At 42.3% G+C, this 15,076-nt stretch overlaps 1 protein-coding gene across 7 annotated transcripts in view; it reads left to right on the forward strand.

Moving 5' to 3' along the window:
- ADCY2 (adenylate cyclase 2) overlaps nucleotides 1–15,076 on the forward strand; it is a 424,606-nt gene that overhangs the window by 354,732 nt on the left and 54,798 nt on the right. For all 7 annotated transcript variants that reach the window (XM_009208133.3, XM_021939226.2, XM_021939228.2 and 4 more), the window contains 2 exons: nucleotides 1,524–1,661; nucleotides 10,794–10,913. In XM_009208133.3, the coding sequence (XP_009206397.3) occupies nucleotides 1,524–1,661; nucleotides 10,794–10,913 (258 nt within the window). The remainder of the gene's footprint in view (nucleotides 1–1,523; nucleotides 1,662–10,793; nucleotides 10,914–15,076) is intronic.

Consider the following 15,076-nt stretch of genomic DNA (forward strand, 5'->3'; position numbering starts at 1 on the left):
TTGAATTTCACTGATGTCACACCAGCTTTGTTTGCCAATAGATTAACTTAGTAGTATCAATCAAAGGGTATAATTTACGTCATTCCTTCTTATGAATTTCTTGAAATCGTCACCTTTTTTTGTTTGTTTGTTTCTAAGACACATTGTCTTGGGACCACATCCCTTTAATGTGAAGATATCAATCCCTGGAGTACTTTTACATCCTGCTTGTCATATCAGATAACGTATGCAAATTATGCCCACGCAGCATCTGCATAGGCAGAGCTGATGTCACTCACAGTTTAGTGGAACTCTGTGTACTGCTCCACACTCATACCTGGGAGATGGCGAGAATCTTTGGAAAGGTGGCCCTCAGGATGGGTGAGCTCATTCACTGAGACCCCATAGTGAATGGGGAGCAAATGCTGGCTGTCGTTCCCCAAAGACCTCAATTCCTTCTTATATCAAAAAAGCTTCCCCAACCCCCATATGTATAGCAGCATATTCACAACAGCCAGGAGGTGAAGCAACTCAGTGTCCATTTTATGAATGGATAAAAAAAAAGTATAGATCCGTACAATGGAGTTTTATTCAGGCTTTAAAATAGGAGGAAATCTTGGCATAATGCTACAACATCATGATCCTTGGAGACACTATGCTGAGAGAAATAAGCCAGTCACAAAAGGAGAACTACTAGATGGTTCCACTTACACGAGGTCTTAGAGTAGTCACCATCGTGGAAACAGGAAGGGAAATGGTGGTTGCCGGGGCTGGGAGGAGGGAGGAATGGAGACTTGTTTCTCCATGGGTATAGGGTTTCAATTAGGTAAGACTGAAAATCCTAGAGATGTTACACAACAATGTGAATATGGTTGTCACTACTGAGCTCTACACTTGAAAATGGTTTAAAGAGCACGTTTTATATTATGTGTTTCTCAACACTGTTCAAAAATGTTTTTGGGGAAAAAAAGAGCTTCTCCATGTGGGAGAAAACCCCCACAAGACCAGACGGGATCACACAAAGCCATCATGCCTCATGCCTGAGACTTTCAGATACCGTATTTATAAGTTTAGGCGCCAAACTAAGTCTGTGGCCTGGGCTGTATTCTTGTGATCTGCTAATGCAGCATTAAAAGGGTCAGGAGATGTGCTGATCTCTTTCCACATAAATCAGCTGAATAAATGATAACTTTCATCGTAGCTGTGATCAGAGACCCAACGTATCCCCCAGGGTGATGTAATTAACTGACATTTTTCCTTTGAGAAAGGAGTCACTTAAAAACATAACTTCAGGTCTGTTTTAAAAGACATACAAGCACAATGTACCTTTGTCATAGGCATTTAATTTGTTCTCAGTTGGTAGCAATGATGCCAACATAATTTTAATAAGGTTTGTGACTTGGTATGAGTCCCCAGGGGAGGCTAGAATCTACATGTTTATGAATAATGTTGGTGCTTCTTGTGGTTTTAAACATTGTCATCAAGAAACTGGAGAGAAGTCATAAACTAGCAATGCTCTTCTTTTTCTTTCTCTCTTCTCCTAGCAATGCAGCAAAAAAGCCTCTCCCCTGCTCATGTGGCTTTTGAAGTCCTCGGGCATCATTGCCAACCGCCCCTGGCCACGGATCTCTCTCACGATCATCACCACAGCCATCATTTTAACCATGGCCGTGTTCAACATGGTAAGCCCCGGACCATGACCGTGTTCAACATGGTAAGCCTCTAACCATGGCCGTGTTCAACACAGTAAGCCCCGGACCGTGGCCGTGTTCAACACGGTAAGCCCCGGACTGTGGCCGTGTTCAACATGGTAAGCCTCTAACCATGGCCGTGTTCAACATGGTCAGCCCCAGGGTGAGTCAGGGCTCACAGCAGGCAGGGCGTTCTTCCCTTCTGGGACCTGTCCCGTGGAATTTTGGAAACTCGCTTTTAACTCCTTTGCAACACCAGCTGCTGCCTGTTAAATTTAGCATCTAATGGCTACAGCAGTCATTTCTCTAAGGGAAGGGATGCTTTCACAGAGCCACCTTGAGAGATGGGGTGACTCCTTGGAGCAGTTCCCCACTTCCTTGCTCATGGTGGCCCCTCAACAGGCTGCAGAAATGACTGCAATGTCTTAAGGATAGTCATGAGGGGCAAAGGAACCCTCAAACTAAGGGGAGTGCGGTGTCCTGTCCTGGAGTTTAAAAGACCCGATTGCAACCCCGTGCTCCCCGTCTCACCAGCTACGCGACTATAAGGACGTTTTCATTGAACTCCGCAGGCTCCATTTTCACTTCTTTGAAAGTGGGAACCAAGACTTTCTCTACCAAGGTAGTTCTAAGGATTCAATGAGCCAATGTTCCCACCACACTTAGGACAGTTCTGGTCATTTTGTAATTTTTGAGCCAATGGCCACTCTTACTATATCAGTCTCATCATTGCTGGTTATCTCCCCCAGAATAGACACTTGGCTCGTCACGGTGCTTTGACACATGTCCTTATTGTTCTCACATCAGCAGCAGCAGCCATAGATCTGATGCTTCCTGTAGTGGAGGCTTCCCTCAATGGGAAATGCAGAGTGTTAGGAGATGTAGTCCTTGCCTTCCAGGGGCCCACAGTCAGGTTGTGGTGACAGACCATATATTATTTCATAATAATAACATTGTTTTTATAAAGTAGAAAGCATTCATGCAGTGAAATGTAATATTTATTGAATATAAAGATATGCCTGGTATGTGCTGGGTGCTCAGACCCCAAAGACAGTTCTGTGCCTTCTAGGAGTAGGAGTAGGAGTAGGAGACAGACAGCTGGGTAACCTCATCATCAAGTCATTCTGAAACGAGGAGGCGAAGGCAGCAACAGAGGCATGAGGGGAAGGGAGAGCAAGGCCTGTTAGATGCAGTCCTGGAGGGCTAAAGGAGGAGTCTGCCACGTGGACCTGGAGGAAGTGAGGGGCAAGGACAGGTGGGTGGAAGGGGAGAAGGAGGGATGTTTGCCTCTGGGACAAGAACAGAAATTCATATTAAGAAGTAGAGAAAAGGGCCGGGCGCGGTGGCTCAAGCCTGTAATCCCAGCACTTTGGGAGGCCGAGACGGGTGGATCACGAGGTCAGGAGATCGAGACCATCCTGGCTAACACGGTGAAACCCCGTCTCTACTAAAAAAATACAAAAAACTAGCCGGGTGAGGTGGCGGCGCCTGTAGTCCCAGCTACTCGGGAGGCTGAGGCAGGAGAATGGTGTAAACCCAGGAGGCGGAGCTTGCAGTGAGCTGAGATCCGGCCACTGCACTCCAGCCTGGGCGACAGAGCGAGACTCCATCTCAAAAAAAAAAAAAAAAAAAAGAAGTAGAGAAAAACAAATCCACCTGAAGAAGTGGATTAGGTCCTTGAATGTTTACATGGGGCCAGTCCTCCAGATCGTAGAGTTCCTCTCACTAGGAACTAGTGATCGTAAGTTCCTCTCAGACACCTGCAGATTCAGGTGAGGGTGACACTACCTGGATCCCAGATGGGCCAAGCACTAGCAGCAGGAGTGGGAATGGCCTCTCCATCGCTTTGTGTTGCCTAGAAATTGATCTTAGTGACACCTGCAAAGGCGCCTTCAGAGATAAGCTGTAGCTTGTCCTCCCTGCTCTCTGGAGGTGAATGTGTGCGACTCCTGCAGGTTTTCCTGTGTCATGAGTTTGGGTACAAGCATGCTGGCAGCCCTACCTCACCTGCATGTGTCCCCCAGCTCCCTCTCCGGAGCTCCCCAAGAAAGAACATGAGGTCAGCCCTGTTGTGGGGCTCCCCAGACATGCAGGCTGCTGAAAGGTGCCACCGCAGCTACCTCCTCCAGCCACTCGCTCAGCCTCCAGAACAGCTAGTTCAAAGGCTCCTCTGTTGCTGGGGAAGGAGGGGCTCAGCAGGCAAGTCCATGCAGGCCACAGCCTCCCTGGGCTATTGCAGGCCCTTGGCTGGCAGTCCCCTGTGGAGAGGTCCTGATGGGCCAGGTCCACTGCTGGAAGCTCTCCTCCTGCCCTTCTGTAAGATGAGCGAGTGGCACAAAGTGGGTCTCCCCTTCTTCCTGGATGTTTGCATCACTTGAGGCTCATTTTCTGCAGGGGAAGGAGGCCTCCTCTTCTAGGTCTCAGGCGTGCCTGGATGGTGACATCATTTATTTCCAGTTAGGGCTTAATCCAGAATGAATGGAAAACAGCTGAAGAGGGAAAATGTGCCATGTCTAGACAACAAGCAATTTTCTGGGGTACCACTGGGCTCCAGAAAGACAGAAATGCCAGGGCTCAGGGGGAGACCTGCTGCATTCATCCACTCAAGGCACCTGCTCATGGGAGCGAGACTGGCCAGCCGGGCGCTTTCTGCCTGAAGAACAGGGTTGGGAGGCAGGGGTGGGGGGGAGTGGTGTTCTTGCTGTGGTCCCAGAGCTTTCTTCAGGGGGACGGCCTCAGGGTGGGGAACTCAAGGTGAGAGATTTAAGACAGGGACAGGAGAGAGGCTTTCTTGAAAGAGCCTTTCTGCAGACACGCCACGAGCCACAAGAATGCCTCAGCTTTCTGCATATGCAATTTCCTGGATACTGCAAGGATGTGAAGAAATCACGGGGGAGGAACCTGGACAGAGAGAGGGGCAGGCAAGGGGCATTGGCCTGAGACGCCAGAAGTCAGAGGGTGTTTTCTAAAATGGGTTTTTTGGGCTCGACTTTGTAACCTGCATGTATGTGTTAGTCCTGCTGTTCCAAGATCCAGCTTCCCAGGAGAGCGCACGGCCAAGCACCAAGTGCGCCTTGGTAGATGAAAGCTGTGAGAGAGACTGGGTTGTGGGCTGATGAAAGCGCACTTGAAGGGCAGCAGGGTGCACAAGCTAGCGTTCCGATTTACTCAGAACCCTCGGGTGACTGACACATGCCTGTAAAATTAAGCCTCCTCCTGGCCCGTCAGGAGTGTGTTCACCGTGCATGCAAGCAAATTGAGTACACTTCCTGAGGGTTGACCTTCACTGGTCAGTAGCAACACATATGAGTTAGGGGACAATACATTTAACATCATATACGCAAACGTAAGAGTGAGATCATTTTTTCTTTCTCTCTTATTATATAAATTTCAGTTGTGGAACATGATGTTTTGATATACATATAAACTGTGAAATGATTACTACAGGCAAGCAACTGAACATATCCATCGCCTTCCACATAACCTCTTGTGTGTGATTAGAGCACCTAAAATCTACTCCCTTAGCAAATCTTAAATACAACAGAGTATTATTGACCAAGTCCTCCCGCTGTGCTTTAGTAATCTAGGTGCGTTCATCCCACATGACTGCAACTTTGTACCCTTTGACCTACATCTTCCCATTTCCTGGCCTCCCCCACACCTGGTAACCACCATTCTACTCTCTGTTTCTGTGTATTCAGCTTTGTTTATTCCATATATAAGTGAGATCATGCAGCATTCATTTTTCTGTGCCTGGGTTATTTTACTTAGCATAATGTTCTGCATATCCATCTATGTTGTTGCAAATGACAAGATTTTTCTCTTTTTTAAGGCTAAATAATTTTCCATTGTGTATGTGTGTGTATCAAAATTTCTTTTCTATTTTGTTCTTTTTTTTTTCTTTTTTCTTTTTCTTTCTTTCTTTTTTTTTTTTCTGAGATGGAGTCTCACCCTGTCACCCAGGCTGGAATGTGATGGGATGATCTCGGCTCACTGCAACCTCCACTTCCCAGGTTCAAATGATTCTCCTACCTCAGCCCCCCGAGTAACTGGGATTTCAGGCGCCCACCACTATGCCCAGCTAATTTTTGTATTTTTAGTAGAGATGAGGTTTTACCATGTTGGCCAGGCTGGTCTTGAACTCCTGACCTCGTGATCTGCCTCGGCCTCCCAAAGTGCTGGTATTACAGGTGTGAGTCACCATGCCCAGCCCCAAATTTTTTTATCTAATCATCCATCAATAGACAGATTGTTTCCATATCTTGGGTGTTATGAATAATACTAGAATGAACTTTGAGGAAATCTTTGTTTTTTTCCCACATGTCCTAGGAAAGTGCCTTCCATTCATTAGTTATTAAATGAAAGAATGAGTGAGTGAATAGGTAAGCATACAGCCCTCTAAATAAGAAACCATTTCCTTTTGTAACATCTAGTTTGACCTTATAAAACCAGGATTTATCACGTAATTCTTAAAGACGATATAAATGAGAAACAAATCTGGTTTGGAAGCTAACTCTATTTTGTATAGCGTAATTAGTCATGATTGACAGACAGTTCAGTCACTGTCTATAAATGTTTGACAAGCTGATCATTTAGGAGGAGACCTTCTTTCAACAGTAGCTACGATCCTTTAGAGAGAGAACAACTGCCTTTGGAAACAGAAATATGTCTCCAATGTTGTTTTCCTTCCTCCACAGAAGACACATTAAAAGTATGATGGATGACCCTTGAGATTTATTTCTTTCTCAAAAATCATTCATCACACTTTTTAATACTTTTAATGTGCCTTCTGTAGCAGTAGAAGCAGGAAATAAGCTAAATTACCTTCCCCCACCTTTTCCTGTCTATTGATGCAGGGGGAGAAGAAATCAGAGCTGCTCAGGCACTGAATTCCTCCAAGTGTGCAGAAAAATACCGTTAGTATTGATACCTGGTGCCATGAACTTAGTGGTTCTTTTCCACGCAGGTGCTCCTCTTATACTTATGTCAAAGAAAAAACATAAAACTGTAGGAAAGTTGACGTTAGGTACGGAAAGGAAATAACATGACCTAGCTGTACAGCCTTGTGTATAATGTCTTATTAATCACAGAAGAGGCAGGACTTGTCCATGGAGCTCTGCCTCTGGCCACACCTGAGGATCTGCAGATGCCCCGGGCTCCTGAACTCTGACTGTGTGAGGCAGAGGCAGCGCTCAGGGCCACATACCTCATGAGGTGGTGCTGATGCAGCACTCAGACTGCCCAAGCAGGCAGGCAGATTAGGAGGGGGCACCTGTGCAGGGCGGTGCAAGGGAAGCGGGCTCCTGTCACTCACATCAGGAAGGCGACACCTTCTGCTGAAGGATGTGAGTGAAACTCAGTCTTTACTTACATGCAGTTCAATGGTCCCAGGATTGTTTCTGTCTCTTTTTACCTAGTCCCACTTGAACCTGTCCATCCGGGAGCAGTTTCTAGTTAAAGGAGTATAGCTTTTCATGTTTTTTCTCAGCATTTTTTTTTTTCTGAACACGTTTTCCAGACTGAGGGAGCCCCATCCTCAAGTTGTATTTCTATTTCTTAGCTGTTGTTAACCCAGTGAGACTAATCCAGGCATCGGACTCACATTTCAGCAAGAATAACCGTTCTTTGTGTTGGCGGAGGTGGGGGGCTGTGGGAGCGCATATGCTTTAAGTCACTGGGAAGAACATGTAACTTGCTCTCAGAAAACTGTTTAAAGTCCTAGCCTCATTCATGTCCTCATGTATAGCACTTGTGATTTGTTTAAGTTTTCCCTTTGAGGCAGAGGAAGAGTGCTTTCATTTTCTTTCTTTGTTTTTTCTGTTTCTAATGTATTTTTTAATTGTGTATAATATATATAACATAAGATATATTATTGAACAATTTTTAAACATACAGTTTAGTAACATTAAGTACATTTGCAATGTTGTGCGACCATCACCACCATCTATCTCCCGAGTGTTTTTCATTTTCCCAAACAGCAACTCTGTCTCCATGAAACACTCACTCCCCATCCTCCCTCTCCCCAGCCCCAGGTCACCATTGTGCTGCTTCCTGTTTCTATGAATTTGCCTATTCCAGGGACCCCACGTGAGTAGAGTCACACAATATCTGTCCCTCTGTGTCTGGCTCCTTGCCCCTGGCATTGTGCCCTCGAGTGTTCCTTTTCTTCTGGATGCCCCAGTCCCTTTGCAGCAGGTGAGCCTCGGTTTGCCCTGCGTTTTTCCAGCCAGTGGCAAGCAGCCCTTGTTAACTGCCTCTCTGTCATCGTCTGCCACGACTCTGTACCTCAAAGGGGAGAGATGCGTTAGGAATAACGTGTGATGGCTTGAGGCTGCCCTGACCTGCCTCTGCTGTTGACTGCGTGGATGGGCCGGTTCATCTCAAGGCTCCGCGTCAATTTCCAGTCACTAATATTTATTCCCAGCCTGCATTTTAATGACCCTTACAAGAGCCAGGGTCAATGGGAACAGTGTGTTCACAGAACTGGCTTTTTAAGTCTCATTACTCATTGGTATTGAATGCCAAAATGTCCAAGTCAGTTTTATTTCCAGTGAATTGTGTGACTTTAACGGGATATCTGAAACACTCGATGTTTATCCATGTGATACCAACACCTCAATAAAAAGTGGAGAAAAACAATTGGTGGTCCATGTTTGTTTCATATGTAGTGTTTTTTCCGTATTAGTCTCCAGCTGGCTGTTGAGAATCTCATATGAGCGGCCGAATGTGCTGCCATTTTATTCCTGACATTTTGAGAATGTCATCACTTGATTCCTCGCAGCATTTTGCAATTTCTTCTGAGAAATTTCCAAGAAATTTATTATAAGTAAAGCATATATAAATCTGTGAGCCAGCCAGGCAAGGAGTTAGCCATAGTTAACTAGTAGTCTAGTCAGGTAGACTTCTAATTCCAACCAAATGACAAACACAATGATGTCATCAGGCAGAAAGCAATACAAAAGCACCTGTTCACAGTTTAATGTGATTCGAAAAATGTAATTCTCATATGTTTTAAATTGCCTGAGAAATGTAAAATTTGCAAGTAAACTAAAAATATGCAGTGTTCCTTAGCATTTTATTTAGGAAGTTTTGTTCAGAATGATGACATCGTTGTCCCAATTATGACAAAGGTTGTAGAAAATTAAATTGGGTCCAGAGAAGAGCTCCCTAAATCGTTATGATGCTAAAAATATTTTCAGTGGAGAAAGTTGGGGTAGTTTTACCTGGAAGGAAGGTGGGCAAGGGATTAGTAACTCTCTTGAGTGTTTGACTGGCTACAATTAGGGAATGATATGAGTTTGTTACTTTAAAATGCAAAGAAGACAGAGGAAGGGAGGTTGATTCAAAATTGTAATATGACTTTCGACAGAATGAAGAGTTTCTTGAATTTACGGGGAGTTGATATTAATAACTACTAAAAAGACATAGCGGAAGTGGATTAGGAAACGTGTGTAGTGATTGGAGTTTTCTCTTGTTCTTCAAGTTCAACCATCATATTTATTGCAAAACCTCCTTGCAAGACACATTTTTCACAAAGTAAACTACTCATTTTTTGTATGTCAAGAATGCAACACTTCATTTTACCTAGTTTTTTGCCTATATGGTGATATAATCAAGAAGTTTTTGTTAATTATTTTAAGATCCTTGGCACTTAAGACTAGTAACCCACCAAGCTAAACAATCTCCTTTTCTTTGCCATTTGTTGATTTTTTAAATATTTAAATCAATTGGATTTTTGGTCTATCAGATCTAAATCTAAATCTGTACCCTTTTGGAGCCTGATGTTTGCCAAGCAATTATTCCATTATTTTCTTTTCTAATCCCTGATATAATTTTTTCCAAAATATTAGCACATTTGTAGTTCGGCCAGGGATGTGACAATTTTTACAAGTTCTTTCATCATACATAAAGAAAGCTACTATATTTCTTTGATGCTTAAATCAGCATTTTGCCAAATTTAATCAAATGATATAATGGGCAGAAATATTGTATCTCATATCTCTATAGACTATGAGGAGAATGTTCCCAAGAATAGACTAAATAAATGTCTTCTTATCTATCCAAATAAATTAGTTTAGGTATTTGACAGAGCTATGCAGTCCAGGGAAATAACTCAATAGAAACAAACAGAAGCAACCGTAGAAACTATAAGGAAGTTTCACTTTTTAAACCTTGAATATGTATGGTTAACCCTATGCGGAAAACACAAGTTGTTCAATAGGTGTATGGATGAGATTAATTTCTTTCAGTAAAAGGAATGGGCTGAAGTCATGATTCTCTGGTTTGTTTCCAGAACATTCCTCTGACCCTTAGCCACATGACAGAAAAGTGGCTGATCCTTGGGTATTTAGTCTGGGTGCAGCTTCTGTAGGACAGAGAGCGAGCGGGCGAGAGAGGATGAGAGAGAGAGAGAGACAAATTTCCCCTGCCTTGCTAACAGGTTGATGCTGTCCTTCTGGTGCTTATATTGGTGACCATTACGTAAGAGCTCATTATTTTCTCAGCATTACCTTTCTGTTTTTTAGTTAAAATCCCCTTTCCAGCAGTCCTGAGAACATCCGTCCTTTTAAATTGTTCACCCCTTACGATCTGAGTTGCCAAGCACTCACAAGTAACAGATACAAATGTCGAGGCTGGCGATTGCATTTTGCCCATAAAATTAATTTTCATTCTAAACATCAAAAATTCATAGGATTGTATTGACTCATTTAATGTTTGAGCCAGGATGGCAAAGGTACTGGGGGAAAAAACATGCTGAAGGCTCCGACTTGATGGTAGAGAGTTGAATGTATACATGGTGATACCGGCTTCAAAGGCGATATCGGTTTCAAATGTAATTCTAACCACTCCCTCTGCCAAGAGCTTTGTGTACTTTTAATTTACTGTTTGATAGAGGTGTCTCTAATTTCTTTAATGTGAATTTTGAAGTTCTGGAATTCTCTGTTGAATGTATAGAACAATAAATCGTTAATTACTTATTCAGTAGGAATTCCCAAGTCCACATAAACAATCCTGTTGACTGTGCATAAGGAACACAGAATTCATAAAGTTAACACCCACCTGCTAGTTATTTAATCTAATTTGCACTAATTCATTGAAAAAAAAAAAACCTTCTCTTTGCAGTTTTTCCTGAGTGACTCAGAGGAAACAATCCCTCCAACTGCCAATACAACAAACACAAGCTTTTCAGCCTCAAATAATCAGGCGGCGATTCTGCGTGCGCAAAATTTGTTTTTCCTCCCGGTAAGAACATTGCAATTATGACTGCATTGGTGGCTCTCCTGTATGCTAGTAGTCTGGATTAACATATATCCTTCTTAAGTTTCATATGTGTTCTAGACTTTGCATTTCCTCTCTGGTATCAATCCCTGAGTGGTCCTGAAATTACAAATGTCAGCCTCTGCTAGAAGTCCGGGCCCTTGGGGACTGGCTAAACTTACATCCGAAAACTTACAATGTTATTGTGATGCTTTCACCAGTAATGTTTGCCTTCTTCTCTTAACCACTACAGCACTTCTAGCATATTTCCTACCATATGGCATTCAATTATAAGGCACCATGTTTCTGGGTTTCTCACTTAGAGACAGTGCCAATTGCTCCAGTGAATTAATATTATCCCCCTTAAAGCTGTGATAAAACTACCCACATCTCATTTTCTTCCCTCTTCTTTGGCAGCATACGTTGCCCAGTGATTCTGTTCCCCAGTAATTCTTGCTAACTGACTCATCTTAACCAGTATCCCAAAGGACCTAGGTTGAAACTTCAAAACGTATATTAACACATTAGTCTTCCAAGTGGAGAGTTAAGTCAGTTATTTACTGCTTAACAACTTTGTTCTTCCATACATCGTTTGTGTGAAAAAAAGTGTTGATACTCTCCTTTTCACTTTCCAAATAATTATCTGGAAGTAGTGCAGATTATGCTTGTTTAGTTTCCGTCTCAAATAATCAGTTTTGAGAATGCTAAGTGAACTATTTTGGGGACTGAAATTGATAATTTAATATGTATGCTTTCAAAATTCCCTACCAAAATTTTTAACTCCATTAGCTATGGCAATAAAGTGGATTTATTTTCCCATTCCTCCTTCTCTGATTTTCTTCCTTGATATTTTGCTCTGTTCTTTTTTCCCTTCTCATCATTTCATTTCTTGGGAAGCTCACAGCTCCATGCACAGATAGAAGTGACTTCTGGTGTTCTTTCCTGAAGGCTTCTGAGGCCTTGACTACATCATGGGCAAGATGGCCAAGGTGCAAAAGCAGTGTCCCCATGGGCTTGGGAAGAGGGGGTGGTATAGGTTCATCCCTTACCCAGGAGATCCTACCCTTCAAATGAGGTGTTATCATAAACTCCAGGGAGGACTAGGTGTTGACTTCTCTGTTTAGTTATGTGAAAAGTGAAAAGCTGGAGTCATCGTGAGAGTCTACTGAATGTAGTCTCACTGTGGGCCATTTGTGGGTCATTTGGAGCTCTCTTTTTTAGAGAAATATTTAAATTAATGGTGTGGCCTGCCTCTTCCTCCTTGATCCAATGGTGTTGGCATCCGTATGATCCATAGGCTGGATGCTGGGAAGAGAGTGCAATGACCAAGCCGTCCCCCTTTCGCATCCACGTGGCACTTTAAGTTTAAAATTTTAACATGAAGATGCTTTTTGACAGGAAAAAAAAAATGAATAGCTGCGATACTTTTTTAAATCTCTCCTTCCACTATGTTTGAGCCAAACAACTCGCCACACTTGGCATCCCTAAAAGAATAAGGAAATCATTTTGAATTTCATTTAGGTAAATCTGTGTAATATCTTATTTGCAGTCAAAGAAAATTATTAAAAACTTAAAGTGGGGAAAGGCAACATTTACTCAGTCTTAAAAAGATTCTGAAAAAGCACACAATAGGTTCTCTAAAATCTAGGTGGGATTTAGTAAACGGCTACTATCTTTCCAATAATGAGGCCTTGAAGATCCTGGCCAGCGTTGCCACGGAAGCCCCAGGTCTGCATGGACTGGCTGCACAGAAACCGCATTGTGAACTCACGGGTTTAGCGGTCCCCAAGGAGCCTGGAGACATCCTGGCTTCCTCCCTAAAGGATCCCAGGGAACAGTTGAAAAGCCGTTTTGTGGGTGTGTGCCACACAGGCGTCATCTCTCAAACCCCATGTTATGTGATGCCTGAAGTTGCCCAGCAAGCTGAGAAGCATGCCCAGCTCACTGCTGGTGCTGGTATAAAGTGATATAACTCTTCTAAGTGGTAATTTCAATAATTATCAAAAAGCACAAGACAGACACACTTTTTACCCTGTAATACTAATTTTGAAAATTAATTTTAAAAGTGAAAAGGTTTACCAAACACGTGTCCGTGCATGTGTTTATATAACATCAACAAAAAGAAAGCAAAAGAAAGAAAACAACCTAAAAATTTGAAAATGCAAATTTTAAAATAAATTTTATTGTAACACAGGATAAGGTTATACTTAACCACCATATAAGACATTGTAAAAAAAATTAATGACATATAAATGCATATTCATAATATATTATTCATTGAAAAGTATGGTTTTAAAAAATACAAAACAGTATGATCTTAATTTTTTAAAACAATACTGCCAATAATAAGTAGAAAGAAAAAGACTGGAAACACATATACAAATAATGAATAGTGGCTAAAGTGGATGTTGGGGATTATCAGAGACCCTTATTTTTATAGATATCCTTTTGTATATTTCCCAGTCTTTAACATCTGGTGTATTGTTTCTGTGGCAGGAAAACATAGTCCTTTTACAATACCAAAATTAGCCATAAAGGATCTTTGCAGTGTAGGTTGTTTGTACCACAGCGGGCACTTGGTATGCATTACGTCATTTCACCCAAAAATGAGCCTGGTGAAGTAGGTATTATTGGGGTTCTTGTTTTGCAGGTGAAGAAGCTAAGACCCAGATACTTTAGTGTTAATAAATTACTCCCGATAGCGGTGGCTGTTACCTTTCTGTAAAATACAAGTTGGTTTCAATGATTATGTTGAAACTGGTAAACATTACTAGCAATCAGGTTATCAGTAAGTACACTCCAGTAGAAGTCGGTTCAGAATCCTACTGCCAGAGCCGCTGACCATCTGGAGCCTTCCGTGGTCCGCTAAACCATGGAGCCAGGACAGGCTCCCAGCCTGGCGTCTTGCACTGTTCTCTCCCACACGTCCCTGGATGGCTATTTACAGGTTCTCAACCTACCTTTTTATGCCAGATCACCTCTTGCACAGCCTCCAAACATTCTAGAAGGCCATTTTACAGAAATGGACTAAAGTATACTTCCCATTAACATACATATTTTAGTAGATGTTCCTGAAATGTGAAAATAAAAAATGTAAAGCCTAAGAATGAATTTTGAAATGTGGAACCTTAGCATATTTTATAGGTGTTGACACATAGTTCAAAGGTTCAAACTGTGAGAACCTTTAAAATTTTACCCCAGGTCCCCATACACCAAACAATCCACATATACCCCTTGATACATACACACCCTCTTATAAGTGGTTCCTTATTCTGTTCTCTCATTCGATTAAGTTGAACTGGTTGATAATTTTCATTATAACAGTGGTTTTCAACATAATTTTAGAAACAGAGCTCTTTCAAAAACCAAAACTTACAAAAGACTTTTAGTGTGTAGTAATAATAGCAGAATTTCCAAGTTTCTCATGGACTAGGCTGTTCTGAACTCTTTTGTTACTCAATCTTCATGAGACTTCTCCAAGATGGGTGTTATCATCATCTTTACTTTGAGTGACTCGTGGAGGACACAGGATTGCCTTGTTAAGGTCAACTGCTTTGGGGAATCCGATGGGACAGGATCCCTGAATAAAAGCCTTGCCCCCGCCAGTTCCTGGGGCAATTTCCCTGGTTTTAAGGAGCAGTTTTTAAATACTCAAGACTATTTATTAAAGGGCTACTAGGTTATTAATGAGGGCTTCTCAAATTCTTTGTGAAGGCCCTTTTTTCATTTTGCTTTGTTTTGTGTTTTTAATTTCTAATCTATGACAGACTAATGCTTTTGAAAAATGTAATGGTGAATGAACAGCAAAATGAACTAAAAAGGAAGCCATATGAAATGCAAGCTCATATTTCATTATATTCATCAGAAACAAGCTTACTCTGCCAAGTTTCTGTCCACATTCTGCCCCTGTCTTGCAGAACTCACTGCTGTACTTTGAGTGGTCTTGTTCTAAGCAACATAGAGCATTAATGTACCTTGTATCAGAGTCCTCAGACCTGCCCTAAAGTAGATACTTAGTAACTTCTCTAAGGTGACAAGGGCAGAACTCTCTAGAAATAAGGTCTCCTTTCAGAGGGCGTGCTACACCCATCCTCCCTCTCAGATACTGCCTGTCCACCTGTTCACAGCTCTGTTGATTCTATCATTTT

The sequence above is a fragment of the Papio anubis genome, chromosome 5 (assembly GCF_008728515.1).
Source record: "Papio anubis isolate 15944 chromosome 5, Panubis1.0, whole genome shotgun sequence".
In the NCBI taxonomy this organism is placed as follows: Eukaryota; Metazoa; Chordata; class Mammalia; order Primates; family Cercopithecidae; genus Papio; species Papio anubis.